The sequence below is a fragment of the Phoenix dactylifera genome, chromosome 12, assembly GCF_051530095.1.
Source record: "Phoenix dactylifera cultivar Ajwa chromosome 12, Ajwa_hap1_PhDact_Kaust_v1.1, whole genome shotgun sequence".
NCBI lineage: Eukaryota > Viridiplantae > Streptophyta > Magnoliopsida > Arecales > Arecaceae > Phoenix > Phoenix dactylifera.
Genome location: NC_143201.1, coordinates 6,544,484 through 6,564,166, shown reverse-complemented (window position 1 = coordinate 6,564,166; position 19,683 = coordinate 6,544,484). Strand labels below are relative to the sequence as shown.

At 39.4% G+C, this 19,683-nt stretch overlaps 1 protein-coding gene across 7 annotated transcripts in view; it reads right to left on the bottom strand.

Annotated features, from left to right (window-relative positions):
• Positions 1–821: 821 nt before the first annotated feature.
• LOC103713632 (branched-chain-amino-acid aminotransferase-like protein 2) overlaps positions 822–19,683 on the bottom strand; it is a 61,260-nt gene continuing 42,398 nt past the window's right edge. For 3 of the 7 annotated variants that reach the window (XM_088708895.2, XM_088708897.2, XM_088708898.2), the window contains 7 exons: positions 17,738–17,823; positions 11,506–11,559; positions 11,341–11,424; positions 11,191–11,262; positions 9,661–9,741; positions 2,450–2,485; positions 1,444–1,898 (listed from right to left, as the gene is read on the bottom strand). In XM_088708895.2, the coding sequence (XP_088565021.2) occupies positions 1,596–1,898; positions 2,450–2,485; positions 9,661–9,741; positions 11,191–11,262; positions 11,341–11,424; positions 11,506–11,559; positions 17,738–17,823 (716 nt within the window). In that variant the 3' untranslated portion in view covers positions 1,444–1,595. Of the gene's footprint in view, positions 1,355–1,443; positions 1,899–2,449; positions 2,486–9,660; positions 9,742–11,190; positions 11,263–11,340; positions 11,425–11,505; positions 11,560–17,737; positions 17,824–19,683 lie in introns of those variants that run through there. The other 4 variants (XM_008800633.6, XM_088708900.2, XM_088708899.2 and 1 more) reach the window with 3 other exon arrangements.

The window sequence follows — 19,683 nt, the reverse complement described above, 5'->3', positions numbered from 1 at the left end:
TTTCCCTTTGTCAACCTGTTCTTTACATGTATAATAAGACAACATTTGTTGTATTAACTGTTTCATTTATTTTGTTATGAACTATTCTTAATGTATTTCTTGAAGTAGATCTGCCAAATAATATGTTTGCTTAATTTTACAGAATCTTAATATTTTTTTTCTTTTTGTTGCGATTGCTGGCCCATAGCTTTTGATTTTGCTGCTGTATCCACTCTTGCTCCAAGGTTGCTTGTTGCCTTCAGAATTTTAGAGCCTTTGCTGGATTTTAATTTTATTTTCTGCTTCATTAGGCTTTAGTTACAACTTTAGGGCTATATTTCTTATATACGTTTATGCTCCTTCCATCTGTGAATCCGTCTATGAGTAGGAATGTACATGCGAAGCAAGGAAATGCTTAAGTACACTACTGATTGCAAGTAGTCTGAAGCTCTCTTCTGTATTCTTTCCCTTATCTCTTTCCTTTTTCTTACTTGTGTCCTCTGTTTCTTCTTAGGTTCCCTCAATTTGATGTACATTGCCATCTATAATGATAGAGTTTAGATTTGAATCTGAAATTAAATCAGCTCCTTTTTTTTTTTTTTTTTTTTTTTTGAGAATTAGGATGAGAGGAAGCTTGGTCAAAAGCGGGGCTAGCCTGGGATTAGGTGTAGGTATCCAACATTGAGGCTACTTTACCCAATCCACCAGCCAGCACTCTCCCCGAATGTTGGAGCTAGCCTTCCTTCGTTAAGGGCTGCATTGGTTGGTCCAGTGAACTCTATATAATCGACACAAATGTGTATCAATGCTATATTGCATGCAGGTATGCACAAACTTTCCCGTAAATGAACATGTGGACATGTACACATTCTCACACTCAATAAGGTTCATGTGAAGTACTACAATCTCATTGAAGTTTATGAACATGTCATGATGTTAGTTATGAATCCAAATTTTTTGGAGTTCTGAGTAGATCCACTGTTCCAATTTAGATTTTATAACTACCAGCGCAGGGATAGAGCTAATCTTGGTCAGGACAGATCCCACTTCCTATGGATAGCTGGTGCCATCAACAGAAGGAACACAAGATGGGAACAAGAACTGAGCACCAGTAATAATATGACAATTACTACTGGTTCAAAATGAAGTTCAAATCACCACAGATTTCTGCCTCACTGTAGTGTATGTGAACAGAACAGATCAGAAGGCAGTGGCTTGGAGCTAGTCTTAGTTTCAGTCTTCAGAATGATTACTCCACATGCATAGGTATTGGCACCCCTGATTCAGCAGTGAGGACCCTGTAAGCATCCTGGATTCTTCTAGTCACAGGACCAACTTCTCCATTTCCAATGATGCGCCCATCAATCATGACAACCTGTTGAAAGCAGCCATTGTTAATAATGAATCATCATCCATTTTAACGCACCAACAATCACAAAAAAAAGAAAAGAAAAACTGGAAGGATACAAGTAACTCAAATTAATCAAGCTCTATTGTTCCTCGATCAAGATGTCTACATCAGTCTATTGTACAACTTTCTCTCAAAATGGATGGGAAGACTCGAGTGGTAAATTTTGAGTACATTTTTTGGGGCAGGGGGAGTTGAGACGACTTGCTTATTGCATTAGTCCTCTTGGATGTGCTTGTCTTCCCTCCATAAAACTACCACACCATCTCAGTTCCTGAACAATCCCTATGCATCTCCTCTTGGTGGGGTCCTTCCACCTTTTGGTAGTTTGTCTTTTTAGCTCTCCTGCCTTCTTTGCTTGAATGATGCTAATGCCAAGTTTCTCTAGTTTGCTTTTCACCTGCCACATCGTTGTTGTACAGGGTGGTGTTCTTGCTCTTTGTCCCCCTCCCTTGCCCCAGGCACATGTCATGGTAGCACTTGCATGCCTTTTGGGAACAAGTGTCTGTTGCTGCACTAGGGCATTCTTTGCCAGGTGAACACCAGAGCTTGAATATACAATCATGTATGACACTCTATAACTAAACCTTCCACATGAACAAATGATATAGTAGTTGCCACCATTAGAGTTGTCTAGAGAGTAGTGGTGGTAATTATTGTGGCACAAGACTCATTAATAAAACCACCGGAAGAATTACAATGTCAGAACCATGCAAAGGTATCTCATAACCAGTAAGGATCATGGCATGTAGAGATATTTAGCTGTTAAAATTACTAGTCAGCCTACTGAACTGGTTTACTATAACTTTTTTTGCTTTTTCTGTGGCAAACAAACCAAAAGCTGAATTAACTTGCATGTTATGTGTCATATATTATATTAAAAATATATTTGAAGATAATATATTGCCTTAACCTAGCCACTTGTTGCTTTAACCTAGTCACTAAGTTTTTGGGATTAAAGATGCATGGACATAGTACGGAAAAAATTTATAACCACAAAAACTGGCATGGAAGATAGAAGACAAATAATTTCAGTTCAACATCACAGACAGAGGGACTCACTGGTGTTAGTTCACCCATAGTTCCTGTTGTCCATACCTGTGCACAAAAATACTAATGTCACTACAAGGAGTAGAGAGGATGTAAATTTTTTTAAAAAAACAACAATAATCAGAAAGTTTGAAACTTCGACTTTTCTAATGCACCTAAACATTTCAACAAGTCATTTATTTATTTACTATTCTCCATTTAATTATTAAAAGACGACAGGCACAGTGAAATTTTTGGGAAAATGAGATTAAGAGAATGCACTACAAGGACAATAGTAACTTATTATATACAATAATGAAAGAAATACCAGAACAGATGATGAAAAATTTATATTATGAGCAATATGTTACAAAATAACCATAAATATCAAGCCTTGTTCCGACCATTTTGGGTTTGCTAAAAGAATCCTTATTCACCAATTCTTCTTATCAAGGACTTGTTTACTCTTAATAAAAAGAGGACTTATTTACTAATGGAAGTATTATAGTAACACCGCAACAGATCAAGGGGAGAAGAAAAACATAACCATGTACCATAAGCCTTTACTAAAATCATAGAATAGCCTTTAGAAGTCATGTCATGGTCTCAAGTCCCCAGGCGATATCCCTTGTCATCACCTTTTTTAAGTACATCAATGTCGTTCAACAATCAACATACTTTGCAATTGCAGCCTTTGGCTTGGATATTTCCCAATGTTCTACGAGATCCTTAGTTGTTTTTTTCTCACGATCAAACTTAATCAATTTCTAAAATATTATATCCCTTAGGAAGATCATGTAGGCAACTAATTGTCATTTGTCAAGACAATTTGAATAACACAAAGTTCAAAGAGGGAGTTATAGTAGTCATGTTGTCAATCCTTTTCACCCGTCAAAGTTGTTAATCAATGTTCAAACATGCCATTTTAGTACTCTTTGCTGTCTCTCCATTAAACCTATGATCTCATATGCTATCCCACCAGCATATTGGTGCTAGCTTAGTGAAGAATGAAGCAGGCTCAACTTATAAATCATAGAGCAACCATGCCTGCAGACAGTGGTGCCTGTATCTAAAGAAAGAATATGACATATTAGAATTACAGCATAGGTATACTGCATGATACTATGTATGCAGCTAAGATATGGTTCCTGTGGATCAAAATACTTTCTCAGCCCCATCATTTCTTAGTGAAAGCAAGAAATGTTTGCATAATAACGTAAAAGCATTAACTTTTCTACTTTTCACTTCACAGATTTCTGGAGACTAGAAATGTCTAAGGCCACAAAGTTCCTCTTGGTCGCATAGGAAATTATATAAACTCAACTCTTTGTTTGTGTCGAGGTTCTTCCATACAAACAAGCTGCTGATAGCTACTTCACGGACATTCTGCAAAGTATTGTAATCAAAAGACTCATGGAAGCATCATCTTATGATGTTGTTTTCACTCAACAGAATTATGTCATATGGGAAGCACTTATGAAGCAACTATCTCAAGATAACATGTCCACTATTTTGGTATCGGTTACCATACCAGTCGGTGACTAGTATGATATGGTATCCAATCATACCATATAAGCACTAGATACAATTTGGCATACCAGTTCGGTACTAGTAAACTATTCTTCTCTTCCCCCCCCCCCCCATTTTTGTTGTTTTAGGGGATAATTTAAGGTTTATGGTTGTTTAAATTATGATTTCAAGGGTATTTTGACGTTATGTCACATTGGTCTCAATAGACCATACGACTGCTTAATGAATACAATTGTAATATAACTAATATAGACAATGCATATTTTTGAATTGGAAAATATATATATCAAGTTGATTTGAACTAAAAAATATGTACCGGCATCTAATTCCTCATGGAGTGTTCATGCTACTTGTAGACATTGGGATTTTGGTCATGGGCAACGAAATCTAACCCATTATCTAAGATTGGAGATTAGTAGCCACTCGAATCTGATGTCTCAAACTTGGGGATATCCAGATGGGTCATACCCTAGTTGTGTAGAATACGATGCAGTATACATAAGGATCTAGATAAATCCAGGAACTTTATTCCACATGCTAGATCATCTGCAATGGTTCCATATCCTGAACCGCCTCAAGGGGCTTGTTTCTACATGCTATTGTATCCTCATGGGCTTAGGTCATGCACTATGGTCCGTGTCCTGCATGGCATAAATGAAATACAATTACCTGGTGAATTGAGTAAAGACCATATGACTGAGTTGTATGCACCCTTGCCATGTCCACTGCTACATCCTTGGCCACCAGATACATCATTGCTCAAACTGTAATTATCATCATTGCTTGTACCACGAGATGATCTACAACTGGTCATCTAAGGGTACCTGGTCTTAGAATCTGAGGGAACAGGCTTCTCATCAACTCCCTCCAGTGGTTTTGCAATTTTCTATCCTTTTCCTTGCTTGTTGTTTTGAAAATCTGTTTTCTTTCCTTAACTGCCCCTGCTTGCCGACTCTTTTAGGTGGCTCGACTACCCCCACTACCTTGATTGGACTGGACTGTAGCGACCTTTTCTTAGCATCACTTTGTCATATATCTGAGAGAATGTCTTAGACATAGTCTTGCGATAATGATCGACTCCCCTTGTCCTCTATGGCTGCTCGGTTTGTTGGAAGTATGGCATGTGTTGCTATGCCCACTGTTCTGCATTCACCACAACCTCCGTTGCTATGAAACTAGCTGGTCGAGGAGGTGATCCTGGCTCATCAAGCTCTACCTACCGCTAGCCCTTAAGCTAACAAATCATTGTATCCTCCTCATCATATACGAAGTCATTATGAAGTGGATCATCATGCTTCACCTCTTGGATGCATTTCAATTGGATCCAGTACGGTCCATCCGGTACCGACCGGTATAGTATACCATGATATTATCTTTGCTTGCATAGCTTCCCTCTCACTAAAACTGTGCAAGCCCTCTCTAAAAGCTTTACCTTATGAAACATACAAGATATATGATATCAATGATTTGCTTTAATTAACAAAGTAAAGTTCTTATATCCCATTAAAATTAACTTACCTTCTCCAGACATCTAGCAACAATGATCAAATCAGCTCTACTTTGTACATCATGCTGTGCAGGGCGATTAATCATTCCTCATCCATGTCCATTGCCGTGACCAAGGTCCACAATCTCAGTACTGAGTACCTATCGGTACCTTACTAGTTCGGTTCGGTATACATGATGCATCGAAATAGCTTTCTAGTCATTCTTCTCAACTTTTATCTCGATACGCCTCAATACAGGTTGGCACGCTTCGGAATAGGTCGGTACACACCTCGGTATGCCTCAGTATAGGTTGGTATGCCCCGGTACAAGTCGGTACAGGGAAATATAAGGCAGTACAGGGCTTGTACTGATTCAAAGTTGAGTTTCGTGTCGGTTTCCTTCTGGTACGGTATGATACGCTCTGTATTGGGCGGTATGGGGTGGTATGGCAGACCTTTCCTGGGACACTATATTGGAACTTTAGGTTGAGGTAGTAGCTGCCAAGATATGTAATTGATTTAATTAACAAATAAATAATTGCATTTGGATTTCATTTAATAAGAATAAACAAGTATTGCGGATTGTACTTGGGTTACGATACAACTTCCTGCCCATCTGGTAATCCCACCACTGCGTAATGATGTCAATATACTTATCAGCATGCTTTGGATCCACCTACCTAGTTACGACCTTGGGAACATAATCATATGATATAAGAAATCCATATGAGAATACTTCTTACTATCCACAATCCTGAGCACTTGATATAGTGGTGCAATTGCCTTCACTTCTGTTGGCCTACTTTTAGAACTGTTGGCTTGTCACTAAGCCCTCCAAATGACTACCTTCCATACTATTATGGGCATATCTACTCTCCTACGACCCAGTACTCATAAACATCCGACACAGGCCCACCTTCTTCTCAATAGGGCTATGGAGTACAACATAGTTTGTGGCAAAGTGAGTTCTTGCTGACCTAGTACCTCACCCCCAATGTGCTTTCTCATCATAAATTTTGCAATGGTTGGGGATGTCTGCACCACCTGCTTCACCCTACAAATTTTGCCAATTCCATCAGAAATAAGTCTTTGCAATAGGCAACACATGGGACCCAGTAATGCATCACCTCATGATCATCACAACAAACTTGGAAGCCTTGTACTATGATCCACTATCAATAACCATCTGCATGACATGTTACTCCCTTATCTGAGCAATTACTTCAGGATGTACTGGGTGTTGTGCACCTTGTCAGAAGCATCCACTGACTTATAAAAGAGTCTTCATATCATGATATGTTAAAAAAATTGATGATACTCTGCAGCCCAAACCATCCATCGCACATCAAAGTTACACCGTAGGTGTGCCACTTGCTCTAGTAGGAGGCTATCTATCACTCTAGCTCTTCATCACTGTTAAGCAGCTCACTTTATACATCCTTTGGCCCAAGAGGATCTACATTGTGACTGCTCTTTGGATGGAGCTAATATCAGACCAGCATTAGATGTTGTCTATGGTATTTGCAGTAATGTGGCTGAAGTGGAACTACAAAGCAATAATTCTCCACAATGTCCTTTTTCTTATCTTGAACAAGCATAGAATCAATCCTTTGCTACTTTAAGTCTATGCTGGGAAAGGCATGTAGATCTTGGTCATGAATGGTGGCTCCTACTAGTATATCTCAAGTTTCTTGTCCTTCACATTAATGAAGGCCCTAACCATAGATGCCATCCGATGCCACCTTTATCGACAATCTCTCTCATTGATGGACGACTTCTATAACCTAGATCTCCTATGGTGGACTCAGAACCAGAAACTCCCTCGTATTGTGAGGACACAAACTATGCCCTGTGCTGGCAATCTCGTCCCTCTACCATTGATCATTTAGACTGTCTCGTATGGTAGTTTGAATTTGAGCCTCCTCCATGTCATTTGGATCTAATTTCTCATAGTACTCCAGATCTCCATGATGGTGGTTTAGCTACCCGACACTTAATCTTTCCTTGCTTCCCTGCACTTCTCTTGCTCACTCTAAAATCGACAAATTGCTTCTTTATCAATTGCCAGACCTCCAGTGGAGATTTTTTACATGCAGCCACATTAATGTAATCACAGACTAGAAGTTTCAAAATCATCACTCCATCGTGCTAAACTCCGCATTGCATATTTGCACCTCCAATGGTGCCATTTTGAAATCATCACACCTTGCACCCAACCAATATCCTTCTTTTTCCTTCTTGGATCCATTTCTGCAAGTTTGACAAATGCACGTCATGAACCACCTCATTCATCATCATAAACTACATAAAGCAAATCTATACTTTTTTTTAAAAAAAAATTATACAAAAATTTGGACTTTTATAGTTTAATGTCCCTTAATATATGTAGCATGGTCTGCTGAACCGATCGGTACCGGTCGGTCAGCCCGTACCGTACCGATACCGACAGGCACCGATACGGTACGACTATTAAAATCGGACTATTGAAATCGGTTTCGACCCAATTTGGGTCAGAACCGATCGGTTCATGGCTTTTACCGGTGCGAACCGGCTTGGTTCGCACCGATACATACCCATACTAGTTCGCACCGGTAAATACTCGTACCGGTGCGAACTGAGCCTGTTCACATCGGTACGGGGTGTTCTTCATGGGAAACAGCGCATGGCACTAAGTACCACGCGCTGTGGCACTTTCGGTACGGTACCGGTTCGGCTCGGTTTGGTACCGATACCGTACCAATACTAGACCGCACCGGTATGTCGGTACGGCGAACCTTATGAATATGTAGTAATTTATAGTATTACGTAAAACTATGCATGTTGTCCCAAAAAATATGCCCCAATTGCTGATGCACATTACCATATTTTCATGATTTTTAGTTGAACTAACAATTAATTAATTAAATACTTGAAAATTAGATAATTTACATTGTAATTCAAAAATGGTTGAATTACTTCAAAAAATATGTTTGCATTATCGACACAAGAAACAAAATTTTCATATTTTTATATTTCTAAAATATTTTTAATTATTTTTAGTAAAAAAATTAACATGTAATTAAAATTAGTAAAAATTAATTTTAATTCAGATTAATGTAGAATCCTACCAGATACTACATATATCTATTTTAGCCTATTAGTATGTATTAATCATCACTTATTCTTGATATTTACTTGAATTTGGGCTTAGATTTGGGTAGCCATAACCACACCCAAATTTAAATAAATTGCTATAAAACTAAGATAGCTTGCAGCATATATACCCCCAAACATGTTACCATTTTCTAAAAAAAATGAATATTATTTTATTTATTACTACTTTTAATATTTTTAATTTAAAAATTATATGATTAATGAAAAATTATGATTTCTTCGTCAATACATTGTTCATTATTAGACCTAAAGCATATTATGAAATCATGCCAAAATACAAAATTTTGGCATATTTTTTGCTGATTTCCAATTTTTGGCCTATTTTAGGCATGAAAAGGAAAAGCAGAGAGGAATGGCTAGAATGGAGGGGATTAAAACCTGATTTTGGTGGGATTTAGCTTGAAAACAGGCAGAAATCCCTATTTCCTCTCACTTTTACCCTAAAACTAGTGTTTTTGAAAAAGAGAAGGCAAAGAAGGTCATAGGAGGGCCTTCTCTACCTCGTCCCCAATTATTAGGTTGGTAAGAGGCCCAAACTACCCTTGGTTCAGCTTGATTCATCCTTGTTCGTAATCTTACCAAGCTGACCCACTGAACCATCTCGGTAATTGACTAGTTCGTGTCAGTATGCCCTGAACCGGGCGATTCAGGATAGTTTAGTCAACCTTGCTGACACCTAGAAGCAAATGTATTAATCATCACCTAGAAGTCTGGTAATTATCATCAACATTCTCTCAACTGTCACTGACATGTAATATCTATCATACAAGTTTCATGACTGCAGCTTGACTTTATTAATCTTAGTCTAGTAACAGCACAAACTGTCATTGTAAAACTCAAGCAAAGAGGAAACCTATAAGGACAGATGACAAAGAATTTGTTGAGAGTTGAACAGTATCTAGCTAACAATGGAAATAGAATCACATGGTTCCAATAGCAGAATATACAAACATGATGATACGTACAGTCAACATTGTTACAAAGCAGTTTCATTAACATTTATTTGAAATGTAACACATGGAAAAATCCCTTGAGTGAAAGCTTCAAAAGTTCTCCATATTTGAAATTGCATACCTCATCTGCAGTATGAAACTCAGATAGACTAATACGTCGCTCGTGTAGGACCAGGTTCTCTTTCACCACAAGATCCATAACCTGATGTTTCAAAGACAAAAGTTACTCAACCATATTTTAAAAAAAAGACTAATTTATCAAATGATGTTCATTCACCAACTAATGCTCTTGTAACACAATTTTCAAAACATCAAACAAATCTTGGTATCCAGAGTCACTTGCTACATTGGATATTCTGATATTCTCTAATACTCTAGGCTTATTCGATATTTGTATAACTACTGACGAGAGTGTCTGGTGGGTTTGGTGGCCTTATCTTTAAGAAGAAACCTTCTCAATGAGAAGCTTGAGGAGGTAAAAATATCTTACCCTATTGATTGGTATTTTCGAAAATTCCAAGTGATTAGGATGGTTCTAGTTTGTAGAGGTTCAAGACAATAGAATCATATTTTACTAAACTATATTATTGTTATCTCACCTTCAAGGCATTTTGCATAGTTGGCAAATAAGGTAAAGAACCTTAATAGTTAATATACTTGCTCATTGTGTAATATGCAGGGTTTAAAGTGCCTTATCAGTGTTGGTATTAGTCTAGGACTGGGTCGGGTACAGTATTGGCGTGCTAGGGTACTGGCACAAACACAATACATTATGACATCTTGATATTGCAATGAGACCCTTTATTTATTTTTTTTGTTTTTCCATATCTTATGGTTGTTTAGGGTTTGTCTAAGTCCTATATTAGGGTTAGGTTAGGCTTTAGGGCGCACAATTGGATTTTATGGTGCCAGGTATTGACACCAACACCGTTCCTTTTAGATGTTCTCTAATGGTTCTGGTTCTGAACTCTTTCTCCTTGTCTCCCTCCCTCCTTCCTCCACAAGAAGAAAAGGGCTTTTGGAGCCTTTTGAGTGGTACTGTTTAGCATCAGGGCAAACTGCTAGTACGATCCCATGTACCAAGTAGTACCAACTGGGGCACTAGTGGTTTCCAAGGATGCTAGATACCAAGAGCATCCCTAGACCTAGAACCTCATTATTCTGATTCGGGACACCCGATATGATGCGATATCAACTAGGTACTTAATTTTTATTAATAAATTAGCTTAGTAGGTCTATTTGGTGGTACCCATGGTACACCATACCATACCGAACCGGATGGTATAGAGCATACTGATAGTGATAGGGTGGCATTGGTACGGGGCCCGATATCAAGATGGTGTAACTTGGTGGTGCCTATTTAATTAATGCTAAACTTTTCGTGCTTCTAGTTTGGGAAGTTGTATTTGCTGGTTGTCTTGTTCTTCACCCTTTAAAGGCTATGCATTTCAAGAAAAAAGTGGTAGATAAGTGGCAAATAATCTCATCTATGTTGTGGGTCATAATTTTAAGAAAGATTCCAAAAGCAAGTATTATACATTACGGGTGTGCTGAAGTGTATTGTCACTTGCATTTTCTTATATTTGTGGAAGCTACTTCTCTAATAGATGAATTAGTGCTACTTAAAAGAAACAAAGGATATGGAAATTACAGTTGCTCGAGTGATGCCTGGAAGGCAGTAGTCAGCATGAGGCGTGGATACTTGCCCCTTTTTTACCATGAACTGCAAGAAAAATCAGTTGTACTATCAGATAAACATCAATAATATATTTACTAAAAGTCTATCATAATATTTCCTCACAATGTTTGTGGCATTTGTTTCTGATACAAAACCATCTTTGTCTAGCATGATAGCATCATCTGCCCCAGCAAGGTTTCCTTCTACCTGCAATTCCACAATATCCTAAAGTTATCAAACAAACAAATAAGCCAAACTCCATGAGTAAACATGTTTAAAGGACAAAACCTTGGCCAATATGTTGTTGATAAGATTATTGTGATGAATCTTGGAATCTATACTCTGGAACAAGGCGAAAATATAAATCAATGTCTGGCAAAATTTATTAAAATTAGACAAACATAATTCTACTTTGGTAGCATGAATTGTGGCGATAGGTTAATAGCAAAGTACTCATAAGTCATGATTGTAGCTTGCGACATATGTTATCTTCAGACATCAAAAATTTGTGCAGCACAAAAAGCACCAAGTGTTATCAAGTGGTAATGCATTTTTACAGCCATAGGTCAGTAACAATAATATAGGATTAGAATGCAGCATGTCCGACGCACATGCAATGCACACACAGGAGCAACCTGATGGATGGCCATGATCCCTTCTAATGCTACTGGAAGAAATGACACTTCTAGCAGCATTAAGCACTAAAACATTTTTATAGCCCCAAATAGCAAGATGCACATTGAACATACAAATAAAGGAGTATCCTAATGGATGAGCATGATCCTATTTAATGTTAATGAGAGAAAAGTCACTTGAGATTTTGAATTTAACATTTAAATAAAGACTGCTTGTTCTCTTCTGCGACACACATGGAACATACAAATAAAGGAGAATCCTGATGGATGGCCACGATCCCATCTAATGCTAATGAGAGAAAAGTCACCTAAGATTTTGAATTTAAAATTTAAATAAGATTGCCTATTCTCCTCTTCTTGAATTAGAATGCAGCATGTGCGATGCACATGCAATGCACATAACAGAGGAGCATCCTGATGGATGGCCATGATCCCATATAACACTTCAAAGTTTGAATTTAACATTTAAATAAAAAGCAACTTCTTAGGATCTTCTTTTGCTTCTTCCCCTTCTTACAAATAAAGGAGCATCCCGATGGACAACCATGATCCCATCTAATGCTAATGAGAGAAAAGTCCATGGTCAATTTTACCTTACCATACTGGGAGGAAACTACTACGAAATTCAACTTCGAGTCAATATAAGTCTCGTACTACCATGTACTGAGATGTACCGCCCTATATTGAGGCGTACTGATCTATACCGAGGATTACCGAGCCGTACTAAGGCATACCGAGCCGTACCAAGGCATACCGAGGCGTACCGAGATATGTACTAGCCTGTACCGAGGCGTACCACGTTATGCACCACAATGGCTAGCCCCAATCACAAGCACAAGCACAAGCACCACAATCAGATTGTGGTCAGCCCTAATGGATCCATGCTGCAGTGTCACCTAATCCACATAGGTTATGGATTGAGTTTGCTCTGATACTATTTATAACAACCTAGGAACTTACCCAAAATGGCTAGTCAAAAGGTATTATTTGAGTTTTTTGATCCTGTATTCAAGATCTACTCAGCGAATAACTGATGTGGGACTAAACACACGCCTGCATGGGTCCTCACATACTCTTACTATTTAAGCCCTCACATCCTCGTCAGGCTAAGGGTCAAAATCCATTCAAATCTAATCACAAGCACTACGATCGGCCTATGGTTAGCCTCAATAAGCATGTTTTGCAATGTTCCTTAGTCCACATTGGTTATGGGCCACGTCCACTCCGATACCATTCCGGCTAGAATCCGAATAATATCATTTGTAACAACCCAGGACTGCTATAAGATCAGAGAAGGAATACCAAATGCGCTTTGTTCTAGACCAGCAACACATGGCCTTGCAGTTCCCGAAAAATGGAGGCCAATAATTGTTGGTTTTGTCGATTCTGTGACATCTTGTTTGATAAAAATAATCATATATAAGAACAATAAGGACAACCACATTACTAAAATATTTTCCTTTCTTCACTGTTACTAACTACAAATTGAGTAAAGCAATGAGACAAAATTCACCTAAATTCATAATCTCAAAATGCGGAAAGGTGCTAGAATCTATAAATCTATACGTGAATTAGATTCTGTCAAGTAGATTGTCCAAATAGAAGATCATTAGTCATGCCAAGAAATATCATGATAACATATTAACCAAGGTTCGCAATTGCAATATTGGATCACGTACTAGTACCATGTAGATACAGTGTAGGTATGCCCAATATGTGGGTTGGTTTGGTGCGCCGATACCCTATACGCCTCCGTATTAAGATTGGTTTGGTATCGGTACAGTAGAGTAGGCACCGATACAAGACGGTATGCACTAGTACCTCACCCAAAAAGGCTAGTCAGAAGGTATTATTTGGGTTTCTTGATCCTATATAAGTACCCAAGATCTATTCAGTGAATAACTGATGTAGGACTAAACACATGCCGGCATGGGTCCTCATTGTTAGATATATGCCCTAGAAGCCAATCTGGCTGACACATTATTAATTCTGGGACATTGTTTTGTACTTGACTTTATTATTATTGAATAATAAATGAGCATTTTTTTCATTCATATTGTTTATGTGTCTATGAATCGTCCAAGAAATTAATAAGATGATAATGCATATTCTCAAGAGTTGAGAATTTGAGCCATGTATCATTGGTGATTAATTTCTAAATACTCCTGATCAATGGATCATCACGAGGACGGTGATCGATCCGATAAGATCAGTGCACAGATCGCTTTCCTTAAGGATGGACGAGACTCGAGTTCACAGTGTAGAGACACTGAAGTGATAGTGCAAGTGCTTGTTAGAGAACAAGGGTACTGATCGTGACCAAGATAAGAAGTCACTTGGATGTCTATCCACTCGTCAGTGACTTGCTTGATGTTGCAGTAGTGTGATTGGTCCTTTGACCTGCGGTGATTCGGCTACTCACAATGAGGTTATTGTAGTTTGACTACACATATACATGATCTCTAGTCATATGGGTCCTTATAGTGTAGATTGGCTGCAGTAGGTTCACTGTAGGAGTAGGGTATGCACCTACATGGAATCTATCGACCTTGATAGATGAGGAGTGATCCTATATGATTTATAAAACTGAGTTCTAAGACCTTGGCCAGGGCAGTATATATAGTGGAGAAAGAGTTTTCCACTCTCGAACTCAAGTCGAATAAATCTAGACATATGACAGACGACGGGGTTTGACGAGTTATCCATGACCTTCGTTCTGTAGAGATCTACGATAGAAGGACTGTATCATACGATAACTGCACCTAGAGGTTCATCATTCCATTCTGCTGGGTTGCCACTACATGCTGCTAGGTGTCACTGGTGGATGGTGAGACTCATAGGGACCATCTTGATGGTCGATGATCCCTGGTTAGTTGAGTTGGAATTGTTTTAACCCATTGAAAGAAGTTTTCAATGATATTGTGATAGAGATCGCAATATATCTCACTACCAGTCAGAATAGAACCTATGGGGTCACACACATTAGAGGTATTGACCGAACCGATGGTTGAATTGTGATTAGAAATTACAAATAATCAATTTGATTGATAATTAGTTAACCCGCTAAGAGTTAGTGAGTTGAAGAAGAAATAATTGCAAACGGATTGCAATTTAATTTAATTAATTAGATTTAATTAATTGGACTTGATCACGAGTCCTACTTGGAGTAGGATCCTTGGAGTCCTAATTGCATTAGGATTTCAAATTAAATTAGAGTCCTATTTGGAGTAGGATTTTTAAAATCCTAAAGGGCTGAAATTTAATAAGTCCTAATTAGATTAGGATTTTCTTAAGTCCTAATTAATTTTAATTTTAATCTAATTAATTAAAAGACTCCTAATTGGATTAGGATTGAAGAGTTCAATTGAGTCATGGTTCAATTAAATCCTAATTAGATTAGGATTTGGAGAAAATTGAAATGGGTGCAAATCCTATTTTGAATAGGATTGAATCCTAGCACTTGGACCCAACCCTCCCCACTTAATTAGATTAAGTGGGGGCTAACCAAATGGGAGAAGAGGGAGGGGCCTACGCCTCTCCCTTGGCTGGTGGCGTGAAGGAAAAAGGAGGGGCCATGCCCCTCCTATTTTGAATTCACAAAGGGATAAAGATGAGCTCCTAAAATTTAGGAGCTCATCTCTATCCACACACCATAAAAGAGGGGTTCAAAGGGGCTCCGAATTTTTCATGGTTTTTCTTGGGATTTTTGGCAGCAAGGAACCTCCTTCCATTCCTCCTTTCAGCCACAAGGAAGCAAGGGAAAAGAAGCTCTTGGCGTGGTCTACTTCATCCCCTTCCTTGGTTCCAACGCGAAGGAAAAAGAAAAGGCTGCGGGTTTTTGTTCTCCTTCCATTGAACCATCCTTCTTCTTCCTCCTCCCTTAGGCATTCAAGAGTTGATTGATAGGGAGGATATCAGCATCAATAGCCATCTCTGCAAGGGAGCTAGCACCCCGGGGAGATCTAAAAGCTTCAATCGGTGCTTTGCCTCGTGTGGATACCCGTAGATGTCGGACGCGCGTGCGGCTTCCATCAAACCTTCAACAAATCCAGGTAAATCAGATTTGCGGAGACCTTCTACCCGCACAAGGTGAAGATCTGATCTTCTTATTGATTTTTAAATGGTTTAAAAGAATTTAATCCTAATCTTTTTACAAACGACGGTTTTAAAATACGTTCATGCGATGAACGGGATCTTGCATGCCTTCCGCTGCAGATCTGAAAATTTTTGAAATTTTTCTGCGGCATGCATCAGATCCTAACACCTCACATACTCCCCCTGTTTAAGCCGTGATGTCCTCATCGGACTAAGGGTTCAAATCTAATCACAAGCACCACGATCGGTCCGTGGTCAGCCCCAATGGATCCGTGCTGCAGTGTCCCCTAATCCACATAGGTTATAGGCTGGATCCACTCTGATACCATTTGTAAAAACTCAGGACATCATCCAAAATGGCCAGCCAGAAGGTATTATTTGGATTCTTTGATCCTCTATAAGTACTCAAGATCTATCCAGCAGGTGTGTGTGTTTAGTCCCACATCAGTTATACGCTGGGTAGATCTTGGGTACTTATACAAGATCATGAAATCTAAATAATACCTTATGGCTGGCCATTTTGGGTGATGTCCTGGGTTATGACAAATGGTATCAGAGCGAACTTGGCCCATTACCTATGTGGACTAGGGGACACTACAGCATGAATCCATTGGGGGGTCGATAGTGGTGTTTGTGATTAGATTTGAATAGATTTGAACCCTTAGCCCGACGAGGACGTCAGAGCTTAAATAGGAGAAGTATGTAGGACCCGTGCAGGCATATGCTTAGTCCCACATCGATTATTCGCTGGGTAGATCTTGGATACTTATATAAAATCAAGAAACCCAAATAATATCTTCCGGCTAGCCATTTTGGGTGAGGTCTTAGGTTGTTACAATTACACTTTTCAACAGCTCACTAGGCCACTGCAATGCCATAAACCAAGCTAAGCCGATGCCCAGATTGTTCCAACATTCACACTATAAACCTCTTGGCACCTAGGTCAGCACAATTAGCAACTAGGAAACACTGACATGCACTTAGATACACCATATTGTAGCAACATACAATGAGCTAGATGGATGTTAAAGAATGCACAACCCTATTTAGTCTTAGGTTCACACAGAAGTGGTCTGTAATCAGGTCCTCTACTTTAAAAATTAATAGGGCTTACCAGCTTCGCTCTTACTTTAGCAGACCAAATCACAAATATATACTTCTGCAAACATACCAAAGACAATCCAATATGTCTAGGTAATAACTATTTGATAAAACACAAATTCAAGTCTGGAAACTCACAGGGGCTTTTGTTGGTCAGCTACTAAATTGTAGAGATCAATCTGACAACCCATTTCACTGATGTGGCTATTGGTCATTACTCAGAACCTAAAAAGCCAGTTTATCTTTCATTGGTTGTTTTCAAGCAGAGCACCGATCTACAGCACAATATATCTTAAGGTTGAAACTTGAAACATATTTGTAGGCCAGTTCAAAACTTTCTGGCATAAATTTGAAGTTCATACTACTTGCTTACGCCTGTTAGGGGTTTCAGATAGCCAAACTTCTGTGAACACGATGCATCAATCTTATATGTTTGAAGCAGCAGGGAACTAACAAATTTTCAAGAGAAAAATTTGAGTGCTCAAGATATCTTACTTAGCAACACATATGATCCTCGTAAGCTTATCATTCCACAATTCTTTTTAATAAGATCATTTATGACAATAAATAAAATTCAGTCCTTAAAGTAAAAAAAAGTGGCCAGTCATTTATGTCACAACTTGCATACCAGGCTCTAACATAAATACATCAAACAAATTTAGAAAAACAAGTTACATCATGATTCTTACATTTGGTGAATTACGACGTGTGGTTGCTGTCACCAGTTTTATACCACCTGAATTGTCATAGACTGGTGGTTTCCACTCAGCAAGCACTGAATTGCTCAAAGAAACAAATAATGATGCATTAAGAAACTCAATTATTAATACATCAGCAAATTATTTCATAATTATATGTATACAGATGTTGCATGGACATGGAGAGGGATCAAATACCAACACATGCTAAGGAGAATGCTAAGGTAGGAAATAAAGCAAGAGAAGGATATGGAAGAATAAAAAAAATTTAATAACTCTATTAAAGAAGGGTATCATTGCAATTCTACAATTGCATTATCCAACAAGCTGTTTACACCAGTGAAATGACCGGGGTGACCCCATGTTTTGCATTGGTATTGAATAATGACTTAATCGACATGGGAGCATTTTGACCATTTTTTGGGTGCAGCAATTGTTTTACATTTTTTTCGTGCTAGCATTGTGATGAAGAAAAGATCCCCATGCCCATCAACTTATGACAACAAAAAGCATTGGAACATTTGGGTATATTAATGGTAGGAACATTCTCGAGTTTTCCATCATGGGCCACCATCACCTGCTCATCGTGGCTGCGGCTGAACCTCACCAAATTCAAGGTAATGGCGCCTTATCCTCTTCTCCCTCTCTCTACCCTAGCCATGCCGACCGGATTCTGACAAGGAATTGCCAGAAATCAACCGAAAATGTCATCCCCTTTTCCATGTTTGTTAGCCCTCTTCCCCTATTTTTGAAACCGACCACCGTTGCTTCATTTTCCAGCCATCTCTCCTTGATGACCTACGACCAATGTTGAATCCTAGCTGCTAGCGAGCGAGCGGAGGCTCAGTTCGACAGCGAGCCTTGTTTCGATAAGTTGATCCCCTGTTTCCTTCTTCCTTTCTATTTTTGTCACTACCACCAGCCACCTGCCATCATCGCCTGCTATCGCCACATATGTCGCGGTCTTTCAGCCAAGGTACTGACATTCATGAACTGACAAAGAGACTGGCAAGGGAGGGGGAGATGAAGAAGAGAGACAGGAAGAGGGAGGGAGGGAGGGAGAGAGAGGGAGAGGAAGGGAGGGAGAGAATGGGAGAGCGTGACAGAGAGAGACGTGGAAGAAGGGGGCGAGGGACAAGAAAAGAGAGGAAAGAGGGAGAGAGAGGGACAGAGAGAGGAAGGAGGGAGAGAGGGAGAGGACGACAATGAGCAATGGCCGCCGGAACAGGACTGAGAGACAGAGAGAGAGGAGAGAGGAGAGAGGAGAGAGGGAGGGAGGGATAGAGAGAGGAAGGGAGGGAGAGAGCGAGAGAGCACAATAGAGAGAGACTAGAAGGAGGGGGAGCCCCTATTTTCTTTAGAAATAGGTGCTCCGCCGCTGTTCCAATACATGGAGGAGAGAGGGCTTCGAAAGCCCTCTCTCCCTATCTCAGTCCTATTCCGACGGCTGCCGTTCATCGCCACCCTCTCCCTCTTTCCCTCCCTCCCTCTTTTTTCCTCTCTTTCCTTCTTCCTCTCTTACCACTCGCCAGTTTCTCGTTTTTTATTGTCGGAACTATGGTATGCCATACCAATCCGAATCGAATAGTATGGACTATGGAGCATACCATACCGTACCGGTTCAGTATTGGTACCAGCCTACCAGGTATGGATGGTGTACCGACTCTTAGTACGCCAAAAAAATTATGTACCGTACCGTACTGACATCGTGCTCGTACGACACTAGTACGAAGTCTGGTACCGAGACGATGAACCTTGGCCGAAACCATCTTGGTCCGCTACCGGTATGCCTTGAACAGGGTGATTTAGGATTGTTCCACCTTTCTTGTCTCTAGCCAACACCACCGCTAGACACCATGACCCTCCTTCCCCTTCTCGTTCTTCTTAAGAGAGGCCTCGAGACCCCAGTTCACCCTCCCTCTCCCTCTTTCTTTCTC